Raw genomic sequence first — 27,365 nt, 5'->3', positions numbered from 1 at the left:
TGCTCGCCAATGGCCTCTATGTGAAACTGGAGAAGAGTGAGTTCCATGCCACCACCGTTCAGTTCCTGGGGTTTGTCATCACCGAGGGTCACGTCCAGATGGATCCCGCCAAGACCGAAGCCGTCTGGGACTGGCCCCCACCCACCTCGGTCAAACAGGTGCAGCGCTTCCTCGGGTTTGCCAATTTTTACAGGCGATTCATTCGGGGTTTTAGCACTGTGGCGGCTCCCCTCACTAGGACATCCACAGCCCGCTTCGCCTGGACTGCGGAGGTTGAGGGGGCGTTCAGGGCTCTCAAGACGCGATTCACCGCTGCCCCTGTCCTGGCCACACCAGAGCCTACCCTACCCTGGTGGAGGTGGATGCTTCCGATGTGAGAGTGGGGGCCGTTTTGTCCCAAAGGACTCACGACAAGAAGCTCCATCCATGTGCTTTCTTCTCCCGTCGCCTCACCCCAGCGGAACGGAACTATGACATAGGGAACCGGGAGCTACTCGCAGTCAAACTGGCGTTGGAGGAGTGGCGGCACTGGCTGGAGGGGGCCCAACACCCATTTGTCGTCTGGACCGACCACAAGAACCTGACATACATTCAGGATGCCAAACGCCTCAACTCCCGTCAAGCCCGATGGGCCTTGTTCTTCAATCGGTTCAACTTCATCCTGTCATATCGTCCCGGGTCCAAGAACCTCAAGCCCGACGCTCTCTCCAGACAGTTCGACCCTCCTGAGCTGGTTGAACTCCCCGAGCCCATTCTCCAGAGCTCCTGCATCTTGGCTCCGGTCCGCTGTGGAATCGAGACGCAGGTCCGGCAGGCCCAAAGGAGGGAGGCGGATCCCGGCAACGGGCCCCCGGGTCACCTGTTTGTCCTGAAGGCTGTCCGATCACAAGTCCTGCAATGGGGGCATTCATCCCGCCTCACTGGCCACCCGGGGATCTCCAGGACCCTCGAGTGTCTCCGCAGGCGTTTCTGGTGGCCTACCATGGAGCAGGACGTCCGGTCCTTCGTCGCTGCCTGCACCATCTGCACCCAGAACAAGAACCCCCGGTCACGTCCCATGGGGCTGCTGCATCCCCTTCCCATCCCCAGTCGGCCCTGGTCACACCTCTCAGTGGACTTCATCACCGGCCTTCCACCGTCTCGGGGCCACACCGTCATCTTCGTCGTGGTGGACCGGTTCTCCAAGGCTTGCCGCTTTATTCCTCTGCCCAAGCTCCCCTCAGCTCTGGAGACTGATGAGCTCATGGTGCAGCACGTTTTCAGGGTGTTCGGCCTGCCCCTGGACGTGGTGTCAGACCGCGGCCCGCAGTTTGCATCCCGGTTCTGGAAAGCGTTCCACCAGCTCCTCGGCGCCTCCGTCAGCCTGTCCTCCGGTTTCCACCCTCAATCCAATGGCCAGACGGAGCGGGTCAACCAGGACCTGGAGACAACACTGAGGTGCCTCGTGTCCTCCAACCCTGCCTCCTGGAGCGACCATCTAGTGTGGGCGGAATACGCTCACAACACTCTGCGCTGCTCTTCCACTGGCATGTCCCCGTTTGAGTGCCAGTTCGGGTACGTACCTCCTGTTTCAGGAGCAGGAGGCGGAGGTGGGAGTGCCGTCAGCCCAGCGGTTCGGCCAGCGGTGCCAACGGACCTGGCAGAGGGCTCGTCAGGCCCCGCTGAGGACATCCCGGCAGCAGCAGATCCAGGCCAACCGACGGCGCAGACCAGCGCCTATGCTCCGTCCGGGCCAGAGGGTCTGGCTGTCCACCAGGGACCTTCCATTACGGGTGGAGTCACGCAAGCTCGCGCCACGGTATGTTGGGCCCTTCAAGATCGTGCGGCGGGTCAATCCTGCCGCATACCGTCTTCTGCTCCCCAGGTCCATGAGGATAAACCCCACCTTCCACGTGTCGCGGCTCCGACCGGTGGTCACCAGCACCTTGGCGCCCACCTCCTCCGGCGCCTCGCATCATCGACGGTCAGCCCGCCTACACGGTCCGCCGGCTCCTGGACTCCCGCCGGGTCTGCGGGGCCCTGCAATACCTGGTGGACTGGGAGGGGTACGGGCCGGAGGAGCGCTCCTGGGTTCCGTCCCGGGATATCCTGGACCCCTCTCTGATCCAGGATTTCCGCCGTCGCCGCCTGACACTCCCTGGAGGAACCCAGGAGGAGCCGTTCCTAGACGGGGGGGGGGTCCTGTCAGGGTTCGCCCGGGGCCTACCGGCATCGGCCACTAGATGCCGCCAGTACTGCCTTTTGAGGGTTGCTCTGCTTCACCTATTTCTGTTCTGATTACCCTGCCTCATTAGGTGATATGTTTCACCTGTGTCTCGTTTGGTCGTCCCTATTTAGACCCTGTCGTTTGTGTCCTCAGGCGCTCAGTCTTGAGTTTGTCTAACCTCATGACAACGCTCTTGTTCCAAGCTCCCGAGACTTCTTATTTGTTTTTGTACTTGTTTTGAGTAAACCTCTATTTTTGCCACCTCGCCTCTGCCTTGTTCTCTGCACCTGGGTTCACTCAGCATACCTCCTAACAGAGCGGACATCCTTGTCTTCGTGCCACGTTGTAGAGTGAAACACTCTGAAGTGTAACCACTGGTGATGTTATTTTTAATATTATATTATATAAATATATTATATATATTTTTACTCTTCCTAGACTGATGCAGTCTGACAGATGACAAAGACTATGTTAAGATCACTGGTATTAATACTGTATTGTGATCTATGGCTACTTTTTGGAACAATAAAAACAATCAAAATCAATTTATTTCAAACAATGTCTTATTTTATTAAACAATACAAAGCATCTACCCATATTCCTATTTCCATATTCCTTGTATATGCTCGTATGAGCAGCAATGACTCGTAGTATTGATGTAATAATTAAAACACATAATACCTGTATATGCTTGACAGGTAGGCCTATGAAGTTGTCTTTTATGTTGGCACTGTGTATTAAACAATACATCAGCTCCATGAAAGAGATGACATAGTATTTTGCTCGGGTAATATGACCCACATTACCCTAAAATACTGGACTTGGATGCAGTTTGTGGTGTGGGGATGGTGTGGTTTGAGCAGCCACACATGTCCTGGGTCTAGGTAATTGAATCCAGGATCAGTGTGGCTGTACGCCTGTTGCGCATTGATTGGTCTTATGAGCATCAGGTAAAACCCCCATCCCCACAAAGAATTGTTAGATTGAGGCTTCAGCCTTAAAAGATGAATATGACCTATTTTAGATATATTTTAGAAGTAGGACTGCAGGGTCCCACGACGACGGACATCTGTTGTATAGCAATGTAAGCCTCCACCCAGGGAGTTGGCATGGCGCATGCTCACCTTGATGGGTTTGATACCTGTGGAAATGTAATTTCATAGTACGTTATCACGTACACACATATCTAAGAAAGAGAGAGAGAGATTTAAAATGTTATAATATGTGCACTGACCAAGGTCTTCAAACATTTTATGAATGCTAGTTTCATTGGTGTCAACCATAACACGCTTCTCATCCAGCATCAGTACATTCATGGACAGCCATTTAGAGCCCAACCACAATGGGTGATCTACAAAAACAAAAACAACAATAATTAATATAGCTGCAGGTAACAACACACCGGGTCCATTATTGACATAAATTGCACATTTTTGAGTTTGCATGGAACATCGTATCGGTTTGTGGTGTTGCTCCTCTTTACATCAGCATTACGTTTTCCGAGTCCTGGTGGCACACTGAATTACTAAAACAAGGATACACTTGTTGCATGTTATTACTTTATCCTAAAAATCAGAACATTGCTGTCTCATGCAGTCCACAGAATCCTGCCTCACGGTGTCTCTGTGGAAGGAAACCACTCCGTATGGAAGTTCCCAACAACACAGTTCCATTCAAACAGATTAAACACTGCATGTCCCTCCCTGACATTTTATCAACTTTTTATATTTTTGGGACTGACATAAAATGGGCACGATTCAGACCTGTTGCTCTGGAGTTGCAAGTGAACGCCATATGTGAGGACACAAACACGAATATGTTTTGGACTCCTTCAGATTGTGTGTTAGGACTGGCTCGAAAACCGCAAAAACACAACACCGGGTTAGATGCGAACAGAATGTGTTTAAATTTACAAAAAGGGCAAACTAATAAAATATCAAACGAAACGCCCCGCTGACGTCAAGCAGGTAAGGCGAGGTGTGTGCGCGCGCACACACACACACACACAGACAGACACACACACATATGGCGAATTGGATGATGATGATGTCACAAAGCGTTTTACTCCACAAACTCATCTCACCTCACCACCCGACCGGAGGTTTACGAAGGTTGGTATGTCGGTGATGCACAATCAATCGCCTACTACCGGTCAATTTCCGTCTGTTTTTTCACTAATTCCTGCTCTGTACATTAGGATAGATTTGGATGAAACTTGACCCACGTGATGTCAGCGACGCCCCGGTTCTAACGACACCTCAACCATGTCCATTGCAGCAGAGGTTGTTCTGTTCCAGACAGTTTGATTTACGATAGCAGTGTAATTCACGTTTTTCTTTTGAAAAGTTGAGTTCAGATTTTTTGTTGGGTTACATTTTCAGTAAGTTCAGTTTCCATGAAATACAAAAAAAACGTTGTGATACTTCTGTGGGTAATAACCATTGCACAGCTTCTATTTTTCCCGACGCCACATTGGATTTTGAACTCATCACTGAGTTGCACGTTTCAGTGTTTTTATGGTATGTGCTGACGACATTTCAAGGATTATTTTCTGTTCTTTTTTAATTAATTCGGTAAAGTGATGTGGACTACTGATATCTACTACTAATATCAATCAAATAGATCTAGTGACATCAACCAGGTAAGAAGCTATATATATATATATATATACATACACAGAAGGAGCAACTCGGAGAGGACAGCTGGGACATGACAGAGCACAGGCAGATCAGTGATTGGGGCATGGCTGACCTATGCAAGAACCGTGACAGGTTTGCGCTCGGACCCCGGCTGTTATTATATCCCCCTCGATGACGTAATTCCGCGCCGGAGCCTGGGAATGCCCACCGGCTGCGGTTCAAAATGTAGAGCAACTCGGGTATACGGGAAATTCCTGCGTTTATTTAATGAAAAATCTACATGTTTTGGAACGGAACATATGTTCTGTACATCTAATACAATCAATATATACAGTACATATCTGATTTTGAAGAACGAATGGTTTGAAAGAATGAGCTGAAAGAATGCGGTTTTTTTTTGTAGATGTATTTTATTGAATAAAACAAATGAAACCATTGTGCATAACCATGTGTAACAGGTGTTATAATTTACCTATAATAAATGTGAATTATTGCAACAAGTTTAATCGCAATACTTAATGTATTGCAAAACTCATATTGTATGTTTTCGCACCGCAGGAACTTTTTCATCATTCTGAGGACTTTTTGGAAGAACTGTCCCTTTCATTGTGTTTGCGCTGCAGGCATTACTGCAGGGACGATCGTAGTTCTTACAACCCCATTTTGAGCAACTCATTCAGCCACTGCTCCAGGACAGAGACTGAATCTTCAGTGATGGATGTGCCGGTGATGGGACAATTAATAAAATAAAAATAGAGTTTTTGTTGTCTATGTATTTATTTAATTTCACAAAGTGAATTGAATGAAACAGAAATGGCTTCTTTGCATTGCGAAAGTGGGAACAAAGTTTTAAATTATATATTGTAAATCTAATTTGAGTGACAATTCATCAACTGGATTGATGAATTGTCACCAGTGTTCTCCAGGGAGCTCCCTCAGGTCCTAGTGCCCCTATGGGAGTGCCCTCATGTGCGAAAACACACCGCGTCGTATGGTGAGGTCCCAGATGTTATATATTCCCACTCCTATATATATATATATATATATATATATATATATATATATATATATATATATATATATATATATACACACACACACACACATATATGCACACACACACACACACACACACACACACACACACACACACACACACACACACACACAGTAGTGTGTCATTCTCATCTGATTCCATACTGCGCTTGTATAAAATAAAACATTCCTCTGTGTTCTCTGTGACGATTGAACGAGCTTGAGACATACAAACAACAACAAATAGCAGGGTTAGCATTGAGATGATAATGTACATAATAGCAGTGTAAGGTTTAGAAGATAAGGTAATTCATACAGTATATTTGAGCTACCATATTTCCTCAAATATAAAGAGTTACTCAAATAAAAACTGGGCCTCTAATAAATGCTGGGGCTATGGTCAACACAAACAAATTAAGGCCTAAGCCCTACCTCAAATTAAGACCACGGTTAGGGGAAAATCTGAGGATGAACTACTGGTGCCTGTTACACAGCTTGTGTACAGGTTAAGCATTATGTACATTTCCGCTGCTTTACTGTAAATTGATAAATTCATGAATACAATAATGCTATCTTCAACACTTTCTTGTTTTCCGCTCATTGTCTGAGAGGTGAACCTAACACTGAGAATTGGAGGAAGTTTTTTTTTTGTCTTACAGTGTGCTGTAAGACAAACCTTATAAGTTATTATTACTTATAAATACTACTCTATGGAAATACTTATTTGAAATATATTATTAATATCTATCTTTATTAATATCTGCTTTTTATTACAACAACTAATGCACACGCACAAGTGTAATTGATCATCTGTGCATATGACTATTGATTGTATGAGATCATTTTTATCTGTATGGCTGCATCACCCTTTATTGTTTATCACATGTTTTTTCTGTTTTACCTATTGCTTCCTACTTTCTGTTTTTATATATTTATTTATCATTATTAATCTTTTTTATAATAGCCTTCCAGTCTACAACTTTTACACAAGAATACAGTCCTTGTCTCCAATTGCCGCAGTACACATTTTTTGAGTGACTACGAAGCAGACCACAGGTAAAGCCTTGGGCCATCTCTTTATTTACATTTAATGGCCGATCGATGTGTTACCCATTAGGTCTGGAAGCCCTCACACCTAACCCATACATATGCAAACGCAGACCCATTGACAAAAGTCTCCACATTCAAATGGGGCAATCCACCCCTTTCTCACTGAGAGGTGAAAATTCCTCTCTGTAGGGGGGGAATCAAAGTTGTTCCAGTTTACTATCACGTGGCGATTTATTTAATAGTTGGCAACTAATCCGTGAAGTAAACCATGGAGTTTAAACTGTACCAACAGCAAAACAATCTTGAGTGTTCAGAAGGACCCATATGCTGTTTAGTCTCTTTAACGTTTCTACAAATTATTATTATATCCCTTTTATTGATTGATTTTCAACATTTTATTGTGCCATTGTTGTTTTTTGATATTTGGAAAATCAATCTATTAGTGGGGGGGAGCTTCTCCGGCAGAGAGGCTCGAATGCAGAAATTTGTTGTCATATTTCAGAATTATTTTAAGTAAAATAACAATTAGATAGTTTGAAAACCTTCATTTTGAAGTCAAATGGCCGAAGACTAGAAGCTATAAATCCACAGACTTGGTCACACTATTCTTTCCATTTTAGATTTTTAAATTTTGTTAAAGAATTAACTGTTTAAAAACTCTTTCAATTCTCTTTTTAAATACAGTTTTATTTTAATCACTACCTTATTTTACGTATTATGTAAAGATGAGTTGGCTCTGAGATTAAGAATCTCATTACTGGTAATGATGCTTGCGATGTTATCAAGTATTTGACAATTAAGTTGAAACTATAATTACATAGACCTAGTTTGAGTGCTCTCAATACAAAGCTTTTGAAGTTTGTAATTAAAAAAAAATGTAAACAAAAAACAGCCCCCGTTTCAAAATTAAACAGCTGTGCAACATGTAGATTAAAATAAATCATGTTCTCATTCTGTTCTCATTCATATGACAAAAATACAATTGAACTTTGATAGATGACCTCTGGCCAGGGTTCAAAGGACAATATCTCATCTAATGAGTCGGGGTTACGGGTGAAACTCTAAAATCTCTCTCTGGAATGTGATTGTGTTTTTGTGAAGTTAGCGCCATCTCATGGTGACACACTGCAATTGAATAAATGGGCGTGTTTACAGTTTAAATTAAACACGCCCTGTCCAGGACACATGAGAAGGAGGGGAGATTCCAGGTGAATGGCAACCGGCTGGGAAGTGCATGGCGGTTGGCTGGAAACTGGCTGAAAGCTAGTTGCAAGTCAGTTGTCAGCCAGCTGGAAGAGGCCTCGTCAAGTGGCTCCTACTGTACACGTAAATAGATATATTTGGTAACTTCTGAAGACTACAGAGTAACCGCTTCAATGCCGCCCAATGGACACGGTCCGACTGGACATTCTCAATTGGAATCTGTACATTTATAGCAAATAATATGATGACATTATAAAGTGTCTTACTGTAAATCTCATCTCGTTCATTTACAAAGGAGATGTATGACATCTCAGTTAACCAAGACCAACGGAATATTTTGGGTCAAAGTTTTTCGGTTTTTCACTAATATCGGCTCTGTATGTGGATCGATTAGGATGAGATTTAAACCATGTGATCTTTGTTACATAGCAGCTTAATTGACACCTGTTTCTAGCTCAAGCCGAAGTATGTGTTCCAGATAGTTTTAGCCGGGTTGGAAATTTTTAGGCGTCAGACTACTGGCTTGTCGGTCTTAACATAACACACAAAAATTGGACGTTTTTTTGCTAATATCTGCTCCGTATGTGGATCGATTTGGATGAAACTTCAACCACAAGGTCTTTGTGACAGAGCAGTTCAAAGAAGACATAAATCGTGTTTATGTGTTATGCCAAAGTTGGTTTTCCAGATAGTTTTACGCTTTAGCCCTGCGGGCTGGACCCCTAATGATAATAATAATAAGAATAAGAACTAGAATAAACAAAATTAAGTTGCAACTTCCTTGCAAAATCACCAAACATTTAACTCACAACATTACAACATTATTTATCTTCCATTACCCACCATCAGGCATCATGGGCAGGGGAGGTTCCACAATAGTCCAGCTGGCCTTTTTAAACATTTCGATCTTGAGGAAACAAAAATAAAAGGAAACAAGCAAAAAGGTGTTACAGTGTCAGACCACTAGAGGGAAGCACAGCTTTGTATCTTATTTGCTTCCGTTCTCACCTGGTGACAAGGCAGAACAGGGTTCGACAGCACCAGTCCTGGGCCAATGATGTTAAAAGTAGCATCAATGTGCATGGGGTTGGGGTCATCAAAGGAAAGGGTGTGGACCTTGTAGGTTGGAGCCAGATGGCGACGCATCCATTCAATTCCCATGTAGTTTGTGACCTGGAGATAAAGCCAAGGAGTTGGTGTGGGGAAGGAACACTCAACATGCAGTTAGCCTCTATGATCCTTGACAGCGCTGCATTGAAGATTTTCCATCTGTGTACATTGATTACTGAATAACATGACCTACTGTGTATAGATATAAACTATAAAGATGACAACAGGAATTCTTCCCAGTGACCTATCTCTGAATATAGGCAACTGCATGCCAATCTTTAACAGTCATATTAAATAATTTCCTCCTCCTTGAGGAAAACTCCTTGAGTTTTCCTCAAGTTTTTTATTTAAATAAACATATAGCAATATCAATAAAATAACTCCTATTTGTTTCTTCACATTTTATGTCCACAAACCTTTAACACAACATTGTGAAAGGAAGCATTTTAAAATTTGTGAATAACTAATATTAGGTTTTCTATAGTTTTATCCAGAAATATTCTCAGTCAGCTCCAGAACCGAAGGGGCGTGGTCTGGTCCTTATTCATATTCATGGACTGAACTTAGAATGATTTGTTAATTGACTTGCTGACTAGCTTTAGACCTATCAGTTTAATTGACGTAAATAGAAAAATAATTGCCAAGGTACTTCCAATGATTGGAAAAAGTCCTACAACATCTGCTAGACACAGACCAGGTTGGCTTTTTAAAGAAGACGTCATCCTGTAATGTCAGAGGGGCCTGAATGGAGTTTTTTGAGATATACTGTACTTTTCCAAAATTTGGATTCTTCATGGCTCCGTGGTAGGCATGGCCCCGCAGTCGGAGCGCAGCTGGGGTGGCAGGGCATGCGTATGTTTCTGCGTCCCGTGATGGGGGTGTGGGGGGGTGGCCCATCGTGCCGGGGCTGGTTAGGTGTTCCGTCTGGGCCTGTGACCCGGGCGGGGACCTGAGCCTGGCTTGTGTGCTTGGCGTGGGGCTCACCATGTGGTCTCCTTTGGTGAGTCCTGTTGTCGCACCGGGCTTCCTGGGCACCTGTCCTCTGGCGCTCTCGTTGCCGGTCATCGCTGGGGGGGCAGGCTGTGGGTGGGGGGGGGGGGTCGTCTGCGGCCCTCTGTTCTGTAGTCCGCATGCGCGGCGGCTGGGGGCTGACCAGGGGCCTGATGGGGGCGCGGAGGTGCCTGGCATGGCGGAGGTGCATGACGGGCCGCTCTGCGCCCGTGGCTGGTCGCTGTAAGTTGGTTGCCTCCGGCTACGGGAGGTGGGTCTGCTATGGCGTGGTCAGGTCCGGAGGGGGGGGTCCGCGTGGCCATTCCCCGGCCTGCGGCGCACCTGCCTTGATCTGGTTGTGCTTCGCCTATCCTTGCCAGTGCCAAAACTCATACTCAGTACATACACCATACAATAGGCCTAGGGCTTGCGGGACAGGTGGGGTGTGAGCTATGCGGGTGGGGATGTGGCAGGTGGCTGCGATCTGGCCTGTCACGTTCCTGCCCTGACGTGCTTCTCATTGGTCTCATAAACTTTAATCCCACTCATATTAGCCTAGAACACATACACTTGCACACCAATCCTACTCTGAACAACACTCCACCAGACCAGGGTCTGCAGGGCAGGAGGGGTGCGAGTGATTTGGGATGGCTTGCTTGGAGGACTCGCAGCCCCAACCCCGCAGCCCCACACTCTGCAATTTTAACTGCAATTACCAACAGCTCACAATGAGCGCTTGGGTTTTCTGGGGTGGCGGGTCGCTGGTGGGTTGGTGTGGGGGCGTGGCTGGTCAAGGGGTGGCCCAGGGGGCCCCCTGTTGGCTGGGCTCGTGTCCTAGTAGTTTTGTGTGTGCTGCGACTTGGCGGGGCTGCGGAGAGCGCCACCGGGTGCCTTCTGGGGCCCCTGGGGGGCCGCTTGTTGTTTTGGGTGTGGGTTGGCGTTCAGCGGACGGCTGTCGGCCTTTGCTCCTGCTTCTCTGAGGCGGATGCCCCGGGTGGTGGGGGTGGTGGAGGGCCCATATATCTGGTGGCCTGCTAGCGTCGGCGGGGGGGCATCGGTGGACGCTAGCAGGCTATATATATATACACACACACACACACACACACACACACACACACACACACACACACACACACACACACACACACACACACACACACACACACACACACACACACACACACACACACACACACACACACACACACACACACACGCCACCAGCATCGTTGCATCCCTCTCCTTTTCTTCCTCATTTACAACCATAACTATGACAGGAAGAGGCCACCTGCCCATTTGCTGTTCCAGCTTTCCTGGACTTTAATTAACTCTGTTTTTTCAATACATTTTGTCATCCGATGTTTATGTTTTTGTGTAAATGTTGTTTGGTTCTATGTTTAATTGTCTCACCTGTGGTGATTCTCCCCCTCTTGGAGGTGTGATCAGTTGTTTATAGACCCAAACATGATAATTAGTTCTCCAAAGAGGGGGGTTGGTGGTGGTTCTCTATAACCAAAACCTGTGCTCTTGTCATTCTACAGGTCTTCCATAGGACAGAGTTGTTGCAGCAGTTCTTGATGATTTAAGAATTAGGAGCTGCATTGCAGGGTGAGAACTTGAACTCCACTTGCAGACCAACTCTGTCCCAGATGCAACGGCATACAAATACCCTGTGTTGTATTCCCAACATGCTGACAGCACAGGTTAAAAAAAAAAAAAAAAAAAAAGAATGACTTGATGAGTGATAATGGTAGCTAGAAGAGAGAGTGAGGTTTTTAGAAGTATATCATGTTTGCAATAGAGGCCCACACCCACAGCGGCCTACATACTTGACTCCTCTGGGCAAACACATCCCTCCCAGCCCTGATGAAGTCGGCGGCATCGAAACAAGGCTCGTACTCTGTGGTCACAAACTTTCCCTGGACAGTAAGCTTCTGTCTGTCCTCCGCCGTGCGCAGGTTATATTCCTGGGAGGGCACAAGCAGAAATTGGATCAGCTCCAAAGAAATTAGACTGTTGGGAACTGCTGGAAATAACCTTAACCTCAGCCTTCCCGAGATACTCCTGATCTCCAAAACCTGCACAGTAGGGCCAATAGATCCAACAGATCACGCTGCAGTCCAGTTAGGTCCAGCATTGGAATCAGATATGGTTACAATGTCTTAATATGAAATATATGAATCAGAAGTTTAAACTGAACCAGAATTTTTTTTTTTTTTTTCTCCTCGAAATTGCCCTCCCTGAAACATCAGAGTGTCAGAAAGAAGATTTGGTTGGCCCGGTAACAGAAAACATCACACCTTGACATCAGAGCAGCTATAATGTCAATGAAAATAGGGTGAGAGGGGTTCCTTGCAGAGTCCTACAAGAAAAACACAAATATTGCCAATATTGAAATATTGATTCCTAAATCTACACATGTGGCATTAATTTGGGGCAACTGCCCGACACATTTAATGACGCACTGATGTCACTTATTCTCAAGAAGGATGAGGACCCTGCTGATCCTGGGAGATTTAGACCTGTCCATTTAATTGACGTAGATAGCAAAACTATTGCCACAGTACTTATGATGAGATTGGAAAAGGTCCTATCACATCTGCTAGACACAGACCAAGTTGGCTTTTTAAAGAAGAGCTCATCCTCTAATGTCAGAGAGGGCTGAATGGAGATTGTTAAGATATACTGTACTTTTCAAGAATTTGGATTCTTAAACAGCTTTACTACATGGGTTGAGATAATATCTGCTGGATACTACATTAAAAATTCCCTTCCATCCCTTTTGTTAAATCTTGTTAAACCTTTTGTTAAATAAAGGTGGTCAAAACAAGCCCTATTCTCTGGTATGTAGTTGGTTATTTCTGTTCTCCAATGTGTAACCATACCTGATCATACAGCTCATCGGCCATGGTGGGTTTGGGAGCAGTGGTCCATTTGGCACCCTTTCTGAAGTACTCCTTCATCAAGGGCCTGTAGGCGCGATATTCAAAGAAACGAGCCCTCCAGGCCATGGGAGCCTCAATGATTTCATTGCCCACGACCATGAGGATGTCTCTGGGCATGGCAGCGTACATGCCTGCAATCAGTTTGAATCATTTTAGAATGACAACACATCATTGAATATATAGTAGTATACATGCTTATACAAGTATACGTGCTATATGGATATTTACAATGCCTCAATTGTTCAGGTATTATGTGACCACAATACCTGATGTTGAAAAATGTCTCAGCTTCATGCACTGGTGTTTACCTGATGATGTGAAGTCTGGGGTTTTGTATTCAAATGACCAGTCAATGGGCTCCGGCCTCCGAACAGTGACGCCCTCGAGACGCAGAACATTGCACAATTCCTCAACCTCAGCAACAGCTTTCTTCACGCGTTCCTCTGGAAAAGATTTTCCTCCATTTTCTTGGTAGAAGGGCCAATATTCCTCAAATGTGTTAGCCTGTGGATAGTTACACAAAGTGGTAATGATATCACAACATGGGTTCATGTGAAGAGACTGCAGAAGAGGACTCACAATGCTAGTTTGACCTAGGCTGCTGCGTTTATACAGCGGGTGGACAAAATAATGGAAGCAGCACATAAAATGTGAAAAATTATGTCATAGGAATAAATGGAAAATAAGCTGGCTCACTGACAGCGGGCATCTACGATGACACTGTAGTTTGTTAGAAAGAAAAGCTCTCTATGAAATTTTATGTCGAGAGAACAGTAATGTCAAACTGTGGTTCTGAGCAACAGTTCTGTTGTACTGGTAGTACAGTGGTATTCAAACTGCCCCCCCACCACTAGAATAGAGCTAGAAAACTAGAATGTTGACAGACATATCGGCAGACAGTTGAATTTAGGCCTACGTGAAGTCATCGCCTGCATATGTTGTGCCCTATCGATCTATTCAAAATTGGCACACATTGTTCATTGTTCATTGTTGGAGCTTCACTGATCACGTCAGCCACGCAGGGAGCGTGCGGCATTTCTCTACTTTTGCACGAGAGGTTTATTTATATATTTTTTAATGCGCTACCAAGGACCTTAAGCTGCTGTCGGATTTGCTAATTGATCAAGACCCGTTTTAAATACAAAGAAAAAACATACATGTCATACGTAGAAGTAATGCAATTCAGTAAAAACACATCCACCTGACCTGACCAATTTCAACAATTACAGTTGTATCTCACATTTCAATTATATTAAAAGTTATTTATGGCAGACTACTATAAAAACATTTTTATAGTATCCATACTAACACGTATCCAGTAAAAATAACATACCCCGCTCCTGTACACCAACGTGCCTGGTGTAGTTCTGAATTTACCTCCAGGGATTATCTTATTTTATCTTGTCTGCTTGAGCCATTGATGACATTTGAAATATGGTCAACTTACTTTACCCAGTTATCATAATTACTGTACTTGTCAACACTGAAGTCAACTGTTCAAACTTAAATGGCGTTTAGCTCATGAAAGAAGCAAAAAAAAAGATTTTATTTAAAGGTAAAGTTTAGTTGGTTGGGACAGGTCAAAATAGTTTGTTGTATTTTTCTTTAACACTACATGCATTTTTGTAAATTTTATATCAGTGAGACACAAATGGCGGCCCAGTCGTGAAATCTCCCATATACTTATGTAAACACCGGAGCATACCAGTCACCTGTGGAATGTCAAGAGTGCAAAACCTTTTTTTATACATTTGTGGCCAGAAAAAGCCTTTTTAATAAGGAAAGGGTGAGTAAAACATCTGTAATAAGCTCTTTGTCAATGTACAGAGTATATTAAAGCAAGTATTTTCCCTCCACTATGACTTACTTGGATTTCCACACTGAAGGGAGGCACACAAGCGTTTTCAGCACGACCCACAATGACTTCCTCCAGCGGGTCCCACTCATTGTAGGCACAGACAGGGCATTCCTCCTGTGCTGGCTCAGGGACAGCTCCTCCTGCAGCTGCAGCACTGGAAGAGCTCTGAAACGCTCTCTGCAGCCATCCAGCCGTGGCCCGACCCAACAGCTGAGAAATAAACAAAGTTCATAGAGAAAAAGCCTTCAAGAAAGACCCAAACAACGTGCAGCTTAATGGCCGTTCCTCAGATTCTAGAAGATCTGTAAGGCAAGTGTTGCACTGAGGTAAAGTTAGAAATACATTGGATATTTGGATTCTGCGAGCAAATATCTTATGCTGCTTATGCTTTCGACAGAGCATCATGGCCATTCAGATGCGCACCATCGCAGACGCCCCAATCGTAGATGCGTTCTACATGAATATGCATATCTTGTACAGAAATTTCGCTACCTCGATGCCTGTTCACGCTTAAAAAAATAATAATAAATGCGCCTGATAAAAATAATAAATCATGGACATCAAGGGTCCCCTAGGACTGTCCTGGTTTCGAGCTATGTGTCCCGAGTCCTGATAGAGATCTGTAAATCATAAAATGTCCTGGTTTTCAACATTCACTACCAAATTGTCCAAGTTTCCAGCACAATTTACACAACAGTAATATTAATAATACTATACTTGACATTTTTGAGTGTCAAACACAATGCTGCATTTTCTTGAATTTTTATTTACCAATTTGTGCCTTTTCTGCGTCAATTTATGGGGGAGAGGAAATGTCTTTATTCATGTAAAGGAAAACATAAAATTCAGGCACCAGGTGACAATTCAACTGTTTAATTCTTGTGCTTTTGAAAATAGATCAATATGTTAACAGTGTGAAATTGCGTGGGCATGAAGTGTTAGACAGTTACTGGACAGAAGATGATATTTTTGTCTGTTAAACTACACAAATAGCATAACTTACTCAGTCTTTGTGGCAGACAAGGTGGCGTGGTTAAGCCACGGTCTGCAGGTGACGGTGCTGACTTCCTCCTGTGGCAGCGCAGCTGTACCGGATCTGCTTGATCAGCCTCTTTAGCGCTGATTGGTCGGACTCGGCTGGGAGAGTTCTATGTCCTGCCAGGCCTTATCTGCCGCTGAGCGGGCCCGCCACAGCAGATTTTTTACGGAGCATGTTACGCTGAGGTTAGGATTAGGCGCTAACCGCTGGTTTGTTTTCTCCGGATGGATTTTCAAGGTCTCCCTACCTCTGCGGCGGGACGCCTTGACATCTGTCGAACCGTCGAAACAGTGCAAATCACCTCGGTGGTTACCCCCCCCCCCCCCCCCCCCCCCCCCCCGCTCTCCGAACAAGAGGGAGGGTGTGTTTTTACCTAAGGTTGATGAACCACTCTTTCTTTCTTACCCAGTTGTGGACGAGTTTTCTTTCACTGACAGTCAGGATTCCCTCTCTCTTTTCTCTCTCTCGCGTAATGCTCCAGCACAGACTGCTCGAGAGCCCCCCTGCCATAATGCAGCTTACCTAAGGTAAGGCAGGGTTGCCCGCCCGTGATGCCACGGACCAACGTGATGCCGTGGGTAAGTGGACTGTGGTCAAGCCAGCTTCCACTTCCAAAAACACTGTCAAACTAGCCCCCAAGTTGTTTTGCGGTATGTGTATATACTAGTGATAAAGGTAAGAGCGAGAAAGAACTGATTAAAAAAAAAAAAAAAAGGCGACGTTCCAATGAACAAAATTTTACATTTATTCAGTCAATAATAAATGAATGAATAAACAAATAAAAATGTATTTATAACTAAATACAGCAAAATGTATAATAACTGAATAATAAATAAAGGACTAATAGGAGAAACATTAATAACCGCCTGCATTGTATTTCACAATGATTATGGACCACCTTGCAATGTCACTTAGACAATATTAGTAAATTCTGATGTTGAATTTCAAAATGAAAGCCCTCTAAAATGTCATATATGAGCTGCGTTACGTCTGATTTCAGATTAGAATTAAAAGGAAACTTCCTGTTTCCACGGACGAATTTCACCTCAGGATGATGGCAGACTACCAGACAATGCCACTCAGAAAATTATCAGACTCCAACAGTCCTATTTTGTAAAACTTACATTTAGCAGACGCTTTTATCCAAAGCGACTTACAATTATTCAAACACCGACGGACGCAGCCATCAGGAGAAATGAGGGGTTAAGTGTCTTGCTCAAGGACACTACAGCATGCTAGCAGGAGGAGCCTGGGATCGAACCAGCAACCTTTAGATTACTAGGTGACCAGCTCTACCGCCTGAGCTACTGTCCCCCCTGTAAAACAAAACTTTCCGTGGTTTTAAAGACTTCTGCCTCCCGTTCCTCCATGGTCACCTGCCTGTGTGCACTTGTTTTTTTTTTCTCCCAGAACACTGCTTTGGAGCAGTACTGAATCTTTCTCTTTATTCTGCAGAATAAATAAAAACTTTAATATTCTCAGTTTTGTTTTCTTGTAGCAGACAGATTAACCTCACAGAGCATGCAGAAGAATTTCTTTTTACGATTTTACAATCTGGCATAGTCAACAGGATTCTCTGCTTGGCTCTGTTGGACCTCTTGCCCAGGTTGTGTGCAAAACGGCAGGCATGGACCGACCATAAGACATCCAAGAAGGAGTCGTCTGGACATGACCGCAGATCCATAAGGGTTAACATGAACAAATTAAGGTGATGACTTACTGAGATATTATACTGATGAGGAAAAAAATTTGAGTAAGCTTAGATATTGTGCCGATCAAGGAAGATCGAAGGAAAAGCTATTGTGAAGGAAATAGCCCTGAGTAAGCTTAAAGATTGTACGGCTCTAGAGGACTGTTGAATAAGCTTTGTCAAACTCAGAAATCCTCCCCCTCAGATAGACGTATCGCCATTTGCGTGCTGCGCAAATTAGGAACGGGCAGTGGATAATCAGTCTGGAGGACCGTGAAAGTGGCCAATGTTGCATCGATCAAGAGAATTGTGTTTTTTAAATTTATTTATTTTTACGTTATTCAATAATAAGTCAACATTATTGAATACATAATTATTATAGATTATTCTTGATCCCTCCTAGCAAAAGCGTTAAGGACAAGAAGAACAATAGTGCTCTCCTTTTTTCCTCCTAGCAAAAGCGTTAGGAGAGGGTAGGGGAGGAACTTCTGGTATTGTCAAGATTACATTAGATTAATCAATAAATAAGGTCAGAATGGTTTTCTCTCTTGTTTCTTCCTAGCAAAAGTGTAAGGTGCCCATTCCTGCGATAGGTGAGAAACTTCTGGTGTTGTAAAAATACAATAAAATTAATTAAAACTAAAGTAAAATTGATAAATACATTTAAAAAAATGTTTCTGTTGGTCGTGCAGTGTAAAGAACACAGGTTTGGAAATAAAGACACTCCTTTTCTTTTAAAGGATAAAAAATAAAAATACAATAATAATTATAATATTATATTTATTTATTGTTTATTATTATTATTGTTATTATTATTATTATTATTATTATTATTATTATTATTATTATTATATTTTTATTTTTTATTTTTTTGGAGGGACTGGTAGTCCAGCTTACTTTTAAGTGAGCCTTATGAAGTTTCGAATAAGCTTAACTTAATTTTTGCCAGGTACTCCAATAGGGTTTTTATTTGTGTTTGCCCTTTTCTCTGTCTTTTGTATTTACTTAATTTGCAGTGATATACTTTCACATGAATCCTGTGTGATCCAATTGGTGTCTGGGGCGTGTGACCGCCTGTCTGATGAATCACTGTGGAACATGTATGAATGAGATGAATTCAAAGTGATTTAATCAGTGTCTTGGGGTATGCTAGCTACCTAACTAAGCCAACGCATAAATGTTGATTAAGGAGTAGGCAAGTGACGATTAAGTGTGGTATGAATGTTGTATATAACATGTTAAACTATGTGTTAAACACACATATGAGTCCCTGTGGAAACAGTAGTGTTATAATCTAAATATCTGATGGGATTGTTGGAAAGGATACTGCAAGGTTTTTAATTAATTTGTGAATTTCTAAAAGAGACAAATCTGTATGTGTGGTAATAACCTTTTTTTTTTCTCTCTATCTTTCCCGGGTCAAATCGTACGCTGAAATTGGAGCATACTGTACGAAAACCAATCCGAGAATGGAATGTATGACATGTATGACAAACATGGGATTGACACGGTACAACAATTACAATTATGGGAGAAACTGGGTTTTCCAACTAACAGCAGCTTTAGTTTAAACCAACTACGACAATTGAGGCAGAAACTGGAATATTATGAGAGGGGAAAGAAGAATAGAATAGGAAAAATAGATTGGAAAGCGTATGATGCATGAGTAAAAGAAGCAAAAAATAGGGAGACAAAGCAGAAACTAGGTGATACCGCTCATCAGATGGTAAATGTGACCGACCGCGTACTTTAGGCTCATTTAGTGGCTTTTTTGCATCATTGAAAGTGGAGAATCAGAGCTTCCAAACAAGTGTCACTTGTGCAAATCAAGCAAATATTTTTAAAGCTATGACTTGTTTATTGACAAGGGTGTGGCAAACTGTGATTCTGAGATAATCACCTCTAAAGTTTTACACACACCAGGTTCATTTAGCCAGCTCAGAATGCAAATGGGGTTGGCAGACAAACAAAGCCTCATGGCTACTTAACATACTGCTGAATGGGCCAATCATGAACAGCGTTGAACAGCGTCAACAACACAACTATTTTTGTTTAAAAAAAAAGGTTTTATTTAACAGTAGAATATACATGTTTTATAAAAGTGGAATTATTTTGAAGTTTAAAAGTACGGACAAAACAACAAAATGTAGTAGTAGTAAATGAGTCTATCAATATTATGAGTCTCAGAAAATCTGCAATCTGAAAATTTGTCACCAACCTCAACGGACTTCATCACGTCATCAACTTCCTCTGTTGTAACAAAAGAGGACTTATAGTCGGTCTCCTCCGGTGGTTCTTGAAAATATTCAGTTTCATCATCACATTAAGTTTGAAATCCACTGTTTGAAATGTTCTCCAAGTCCGGAGTAAAAGATTCAGAAGCACAGTCATTCTTCGCGTCGCAGTCGGAGAACTGACTATCATCGCGGAAAATGAAGTCCAGTACGCGCTGCTAACACTGACTTGAATCTATCGCACTGGTCAGATTATGATTCAGAGCTATGAAATATGATTTAGAGCTTCAGCCACCCGCTTCGCGTAATCCATAACGATACGGAGAAGAAAGTTTTCACAGACAGGTGAGACCGAAACACCCCCATGCTGCGCTTTAACCGTCTGTTTACGGAAGTGACGTGCTGTATTCCACTTTAATAAACAAAAAGCAGCAAAATATGTATGCCGAATTGGGACTACTGATAGCTTGCAAATGGCTCAACTGTCTTTCTATGAGAGGAACCAACGAGGTCGCGGTAGAGGACGAGGACGACCAGGCAAACGAGAGAATGCACTAGGCCGAAGAGGACCAGGATACGGCAGTGACCGTACATTCATGTGCTAGTATTGCAACGACATTATGCCCATTCCTGCTCTAACAGACTCAACAGGAACGAGGAAGAAGAGAAGGGCAATGGGAACAAGGACGAGGATACCAAGGACGTGTGAGAAAAAAATGCTTACGATCAACTATTTTGAATGAGGACAAAGGCCTCTACCTCCAGAAGGGGGTTTTAAAACATTTGTCTCTGTTTCCCCAGGAACCCCCAAGAGTTTATGTAAAGAGAAATGTTTTTGCTCCCTACAATGTCAATTCTAATATGAAAGAACAGAGCACATTTGGCCCTGTTTACCTTCTATGGAGATGAAGAAACTCAACAGAGGAGCCTAGAGGTGCATTGTCTCTTTCTCAGACCTCTGACCCAAGCAACACCCTCTGTTGTTGTATAAAGCCCTCTTGATCAGAAATCAGATCAGACTGGTCTGAACACTGCTTTGGAGCAGTACTGAACCTTTCTCTTTATTCTGCAGAATAAATAATCTTGATTATTCCCAGTTTTGTTTTCTTGTAGCGGGCAGATTAACCTCACCGATTATTGCGGAAGAATTTCTTCCACAGTTTGGTGCTGTCGGCAGGATCTCTGCTTGCCTCTGTTGGAACTCTCCATGCCCAGGTTGTGTGCACAACGGCAGGCAGGAACTGACCATAAAGACATCCGAGAAGGAGTCGTCTTTACATGACTGGCAGATCCAGCAGAGAGCAACACGAGATCTTGGAAAAATTAAGGTGAGGACTAACTGAGATATTGTACCGATCAGAGAAGATCGAAGGAAAAGCTATTGTGTAAGAAATGGCTCTGAGTAAAACCTCTTTGTGAACTCAGAAATCCCCCACCTCACATAGCCGTATGGCCTGTTTGCGTGCGGCGCAACTAGGACAGGGTAGTGGATAACCGGTCTGGATGACCGCGAAAGTGGCCAATATTGTATCGATCAAGATGATCCTGGATTTTTGTTTGTTTATCTTTATTTTTTTGATACATATTTTTTATTCAATAATAACTCAACATTATTGAATACATAATATCATAGAGTATTGTTGATTACTCCTAGCAGAAGCGTTGAGAAACTTCTGGTGTTGTAGAAATACAATACATTTAATTAATAACTACAGTAAAATTGATTATAAAGAAAAAGGGAATAAAAATAAAATCAAAGACAATAATAATTGTTATAATCATAATTTTAATTATTGTTTTGTTTTGTTTTTTACTATTTTGTTTAGATTTCATTTTGGAGGTATTGATGATACAGCTATGCGACTTACTTTCTAACTAGTTTCAGTAAGTTTTAATTAGTTAGGAGAACGGAGTTCAAGGGCCCACTGTGTGACTCTTTTTGCAGTATAATACACTTTCACATGAATCCTGTGTGACCAAATTGGTGTCTGGCGGATTGATCACTCTGGAACACTTATGGATTAGATGAGTTCGGAGAGATTCTATCAGTTTCTTGGGTTTTGTTTAGCCTCCTGGCTGATAGTATTTTAATGAAACAAGCGAATGTATAAACGCAAGATAAGCGTGGTATGTGTGCTGTACATAATATGTTAAACTAGTTTCACTCAGGAGTCCTTGGTGTAAAAGTAGCATTATAATCTGAAATATCTGGTAGGATTGCTAGAAAAGATACAGTAAGGTTTTTAATGAATTAGGACATTTTTTTGATTTTTTTAAATCCTGACAATGAAAGTGGGAAAGTTTGCCCATGATGCATTTGGGATTCTTTGTTTAGGATGAAACTTGGAGAAGAGTGCATGTAAAAGTCATTTTAGTAGGATATTGGTTCAGGAGAGGAAGCTGCAGAACTGAATAATTTAACTAAAAGTCAAATGTTGTACAACAGAGATCTATGCTGTGGTAGTATGAATAGATATTGCATGGTTTGAATTGTTGGATTGTGTTTAGAGAGATGATTGTGATGTTGACAATAGTGTTGTGGTGAGTTGAAGCAGGTTTCAAGTTGCTAGAAAGTGTTTATAGTTCATTAAATGCGACTTTGGCAAGGTTAGGAGAATGGTGAGTTTTTTTTATAAGAACTATATTTGGTACTCTGTTAATAGATTTTATGGAAAAGCATTCCAAAATTGGTAAAACTAAATTGATCCATATAAATTAAAAAGGATATTGCTTCCAAAATATGTTTTAAGACATCGCGAGAGGAGGAAGAAGAAAGAGGAATAATTGTTTTGTTTTGTATACAAGTGAGGTAATGGATTGTGTACGTTTGCTTACTAAAAATTGAAACACTTAAATAAATGTGAAATATGTTGGCCATTTAGATGTTTTTTTTTTCATTTGGACATTCAAAAATTTTAAGTTTAAACTTGAAAATATCTTGTGATTCCATTAATGTTGTAATTATATATTGATGAATTAACCAACCCATCTATTCAGTGTTTTATTTCTGCAGTTTTAAGCAGGAATCCACTGACTGCAGTTTTCACTTCTGACCAGTGTAGATGTGACTGCATCTGATTGAGAAGACTTGGAGGACTGACAAAAAGATCAGATCAAGGGGAGTTGCTCTACAATTGAGTAAGGCCAGAACATGTCCAGCATTCAAAGGTCCTTGTACATTATTGATGTAATTAAAATTAGTATTTAACTGATTTGCAAATTTGATTATTTAATAGGCTCAATTGGAATTATTTTGAGATGATATGCATGCAAGTATATAAATACTTGATTAAAGTATATAAATACTTGATTAAAGCTAAAGAGCTAAATCCAATCAAGACCTTGATTGGATTTAGCTCTAAATCCCATATTGAGCTCAATCGTTAAAATGATTAAACATGCCAGATATTATAGAGTGCATTATAGAACCAGAATAATTCTTGATTAGCTCTTATTTTAATATGACATTCTAGTTGTCTAGTCTAGTTGTTGAAACAATCTTCAGAAGTTGGGTTAAGGATTACTGTGTTAACACTCAGGGACACTGTTGTCAGAGCACCCTGGAGTGATTATCTCTATGACGCTGCTTCTTACAGTGGTATACCTTTCTTTTCATCTTATGATAATGTATGAGAACAATACATTAAGCACCTTAGGGTTTTTTCATACAAAACCAAAAGCCTGATATCCTGCTGATAGACTTGCCTACTCCTGCATTTCTGAGAAGGTCTGTGAAAACCTTGTATACAGAGATCCAGTTTGGCCAACGTCTTTTCTGAATAGAAAAGAAAAGACTTGGAACATTTTCTGAACAACGAAAAAACTTCTGTTATGGAAAATCAAATTCATGCGTTGACTCCTGCTGATCCTTCCCTCCACCAACGAACATGAAGTGTTTGGCCTCCAAGTACAGCAGACGCACAATTGGAAAATATGTTGTGCACAGTTGAGGAGCCTAATCAACTCAAGGAGAGTTTTCGGTCACCCAGTTCGCGGCAAGGAGGCCGCCAGAAGACTCCTCTCCCTCCGCCAGGCTCCCCATAGCATCGCCTCCCTCGTCGTCGAGTTCCGGACACTAGCCACAGAAAGCGGCTGGAATGATGGAGCCCTGCAGGACGTGTTTCAGCACACCCTGAACGACGAGTTGCGGGACGAGTTGCCGCGGTGGGACGAGCCCACGGACCTGGACCAACTGGTAGATACCGCCATCCGCCTGGACAACCGGCTACGGGAGCGCCGGCGCGAGAGGGAGGGGGCGAGACTAAAGCCCGTGCCTCCCGCCTGGGTGGCCACTCCCCGGTCTCCAGCACCCACTACTCTCGGGCGCCTCCGAAGTCTCCCAACTCACTCCGATGCCGAGCCCATGCAACTTGGTCGCTCCCAGATCTCCCCCGAGGAGCGAGCCCGCCGCATACAGACCAGCGCCGGTCTGTATTGCGGCCGTCTGTGACACCTCCGAGCCACCTGCCCGGTCCGGCCGGGAGAGGGCGACTTCTTGGTAGGGTTACGTTCCTGTCCGCTCCAGCTCCAACCCACTCTCCCATCCTCTGCTCCCAGCTACCCTCTCGTGGGGGGGTATAATACTCTCTTTCTCCGCTCCCATAGATTCCGGGGCTGAGTCCAACCCTCCACTGGGTGCAGGGTTCTTCTTCGTCGCCAAGAAGGACAAGACCCTGCGTCCCTGCATTGACTTCAGGGGACTCAAACCATCACAGTCAAGAACAAGTACCCCTTGCCCCCTGATGGACTCGGGGGTACATCAGGGGCCACCCACTTCTCCAAACTTGACCTCCGCAACGCTTCCCACCTGGTCTGCATCCGCGAAGGGGAAGAATGAAAGACTGCATTCAATAACCCGCTCGGACACTTTGAATATCTGGTAATGCCTTTCGGTCTGTCAAATGCCCCAGCGGTCTTCCAGGCCCTAATTAACATGTCCTCCGGGACATGCTCAACTTGTTTGTCTTTGTGTACCTCAACGACATCTTGATTTTTTCCAAAATCCTCTCCGACCTCTTAAGACACGTAGGCCTGGTGCTGCAACGGCTGCTGGAGAACTGTCTGCTCGTCAAGGCTGAGAAGTGTCTCGTGTGTCTTTCATGTTCTAGCTAGCTAGCATCATTGGCCGAGGGAGGCTGGGGATGGACCCCAAGAAAGTAGCTGACGTGATGGAGTGGCCAACCCCAGCCAATAGGAAGCAACTCCAATGCTTCCTCGGTTTTGCAAACTTCTACTGGCGCTTCATCCGAAACTTCAGCTGTATCGCCGCTCCCCTCTCAGCCCTTACCTCCACCACAGTGGGCTTCAAATGGACCCCCGCGGCAGAGGCCGCGTTCCTGGACCCCAGAAGTCGCTTTTCGTCGGCCCCAGTCTTGGCCCAGCCTGACGCCAACCTCCACTTCGTGGTACAGGTGGACGCTTCGGACACGGGGGTAGAAGCCGTACTGTCTCAGCACTTTTCAACAGACGGTAAGCTCCACCCCTGTGCCTTTCTCTCCCGCAGGCTCACCCCACCCGAACGCAATTATGACGTGGGCAACCAGGAACTCCTGGCCGTCAACCTAGCCCTGGAGGAGTGGCGCTACTGGGTTGAGGGAGCAAAACCACCCCTTTGTCTGGACTGATCATAAGAACCTGGCCTGTATCCGGACGGTGAGGCGGCTCAACTCCTGGCAGGCCAGGTGGGCCTTGTCCTTCGGCCGGTTTTACTTCTCTCTCTCCTACCGCCCAGGCACCAAGAATACCAAGCCTGACACCCTGTCCCACATGTTCACGCCAGAGGAGAATGCAGGGGATCCAGAACCCATCCTTCCACCCCCTTGCCTTGCCGCCAGGCTCACCTGGGAAATTCAGTCCCTTGTCACCCGAGCACAGGAACACCAGCCCGACCCAGGTACCGGACCCCCTAACCGCCTGTTCGTTCCTGACTCCGCACGCTCCCAGGTTCTGCAGTGGGCCCATGCCACCCGCCTCAGCTGCCATCCCGGGATAACCCGCACCCTGGCTGTCGTCCGCCAGCGCTTCTGGTGGCCGACCCTGCTCCCTGACACCTGGTCCTTCGTCTCTGCCTGTCCCACCTGCGCCTGGTCCAAGACCTCAACCCAACCCCGCTCCAGCCTCTTCTGCCCGTTACCCATCCTGACTCATCCTTGGTCCCACATCACCCTGGACTTTGTCACCGGTCTCCCACCATCCCGGGGCAACACTTCCATCCTCACAGTGGTGGACCCCTTTTCTAAAGCGGCACACTTCCTCGCCCTGCCCAAACTAACATCGGCAAGGGAGACCGCGGACCTGCTGGTGGCCGAAGTGTTCCGCCCCCATGGCATCCCGGCAGACGTGGTGTCGGACAGAGGTCCCCAGTTCACCTCCCAGGTCTGGCGCACCTTCTGCTCGGCCCTGGGGGCACAGGTCAGTCTCTCCTCCGGTTTCCACCCCCAGACTAACAGCCAGACGGAGCGGGCAAACCAGGAGGTGGAGGCCATGCTCCACTGCCTGACAACCACCAGCCCCACCTCCTGGAGCGACCAGCTGCCATGGGCCGAATACGCCCACAACACCCTGGTCAACGCCTCCTCCAGCCTGTCGCCCTTCCAATGCTCTCTGGGCTACCAACCCCCGCTGTTCCCTGCCCAGGAGGCTGAGATTGCTGTACCCTCCGTCCAGGCCCACACCCGTCGCTGCCGGAAGACGTGGAGGAGGGCCCGCTCTGCCCTACTCCAGGCCTCCGCCAGGTCCCAGCGGTGGGCGAACGGGCACCGTGCGGCTGCACCCACATACGTCCCCGGACAGATGGTATGGCTCTCTGGTAAAACTCGCTCCCCGGTATGCTGGTCCCTTCCCTATTTTGTCCATCATCAACCCCTGTGCTGTATGCCTCCGTCTCCCTCCCTCCCTCCGTGTCCACCCCACCTTTCATGTGTCCCTGCTTAAGCCGGTGGTTTCCAGCCCTCTCTCCTTCCCCGCCAAGGCCCCACCACCCCCCCACACCATCGACGATCACCTAGCCTACACAGTGCGGTGCCTGCTGGACGTGCCGCGCCGGGGGAGGGGCCTTCAGTACCTCATGGACTGGGAGGGGTACGGTCCGGAGGAATGCTCCTGGGTCCCTCGGAGACAGATCCTGGATGCCTCCCTCATCCGGAAGGGCACTCGCCCTTCCGGTTCCAGATGTCTGCCAAGGGGCCTCCATAGAGGGGGGGGGTACTGTTAGGCCCACGGCCTCCCAGCGCCACTAGATTTCAATTACCTTCATCACTCACACAGTATTTATTCGACAGCTCCCCAGTCACTCATTGCCAGACCGTCAACTAGCTTACCCGAGTTGTACTGCTACTGGCCTAGTTCCTAGTTCCTAGTTCCTAGC

At 44.8% G+C, this 27,365-nt stretch overlaps 1 protein-coding gene across 1 annotated transcript; it reads right to left on the bottom strand.

Moving 5' to 3' along the window:
* Window positions 1–3,237: 3,237 nt before the first annotated feature.
* On the bottom strand, window positions 3,238–26,136 carry LOC307227876 (glycine amidinotransferase, mitochondrial-like; the record flags this gene model as incomplete). The annotated part of the gene is made up of 10 exons (XM_079997318.1): window positions 3,238–3,347; window positions 3,441–3,557; window positions 8,977–9,040; window positions 9,142–9,306; window positions 12,063–12,200; window positions 13,119–13,309; window positions 13,487–13,682; window positions 15,046–15,246; window positions 25,287–25,397; window positions 26,077–26,136. 10 exons carry the CDS (start codon window positions 26,134–26,136, stop codon window positions 3,238–3,240), a joined length of 1,353 nt encoding a protein of 450 aa, XP_079853444.1.
* Window positions 26,137–27,365: the final 1,229 nt, after the last annotated feature.

This window comes from Zeus faber (assembly GCF_960531495.2).
Source record: "Zeus faber genome assembly, chromosome: 3".
NCBI classification, from domain to species: domain Eukaryota; kingdom Metazoa; phylum Chordata; class Actinopteri; order Zeiformes; family Zeidae; genus Zeus; species Zeus faber.
Note: the sequence above shows the minus strand (reverse complement) of the source record. Positions and strands in the feature narration are given on the sequence as shown.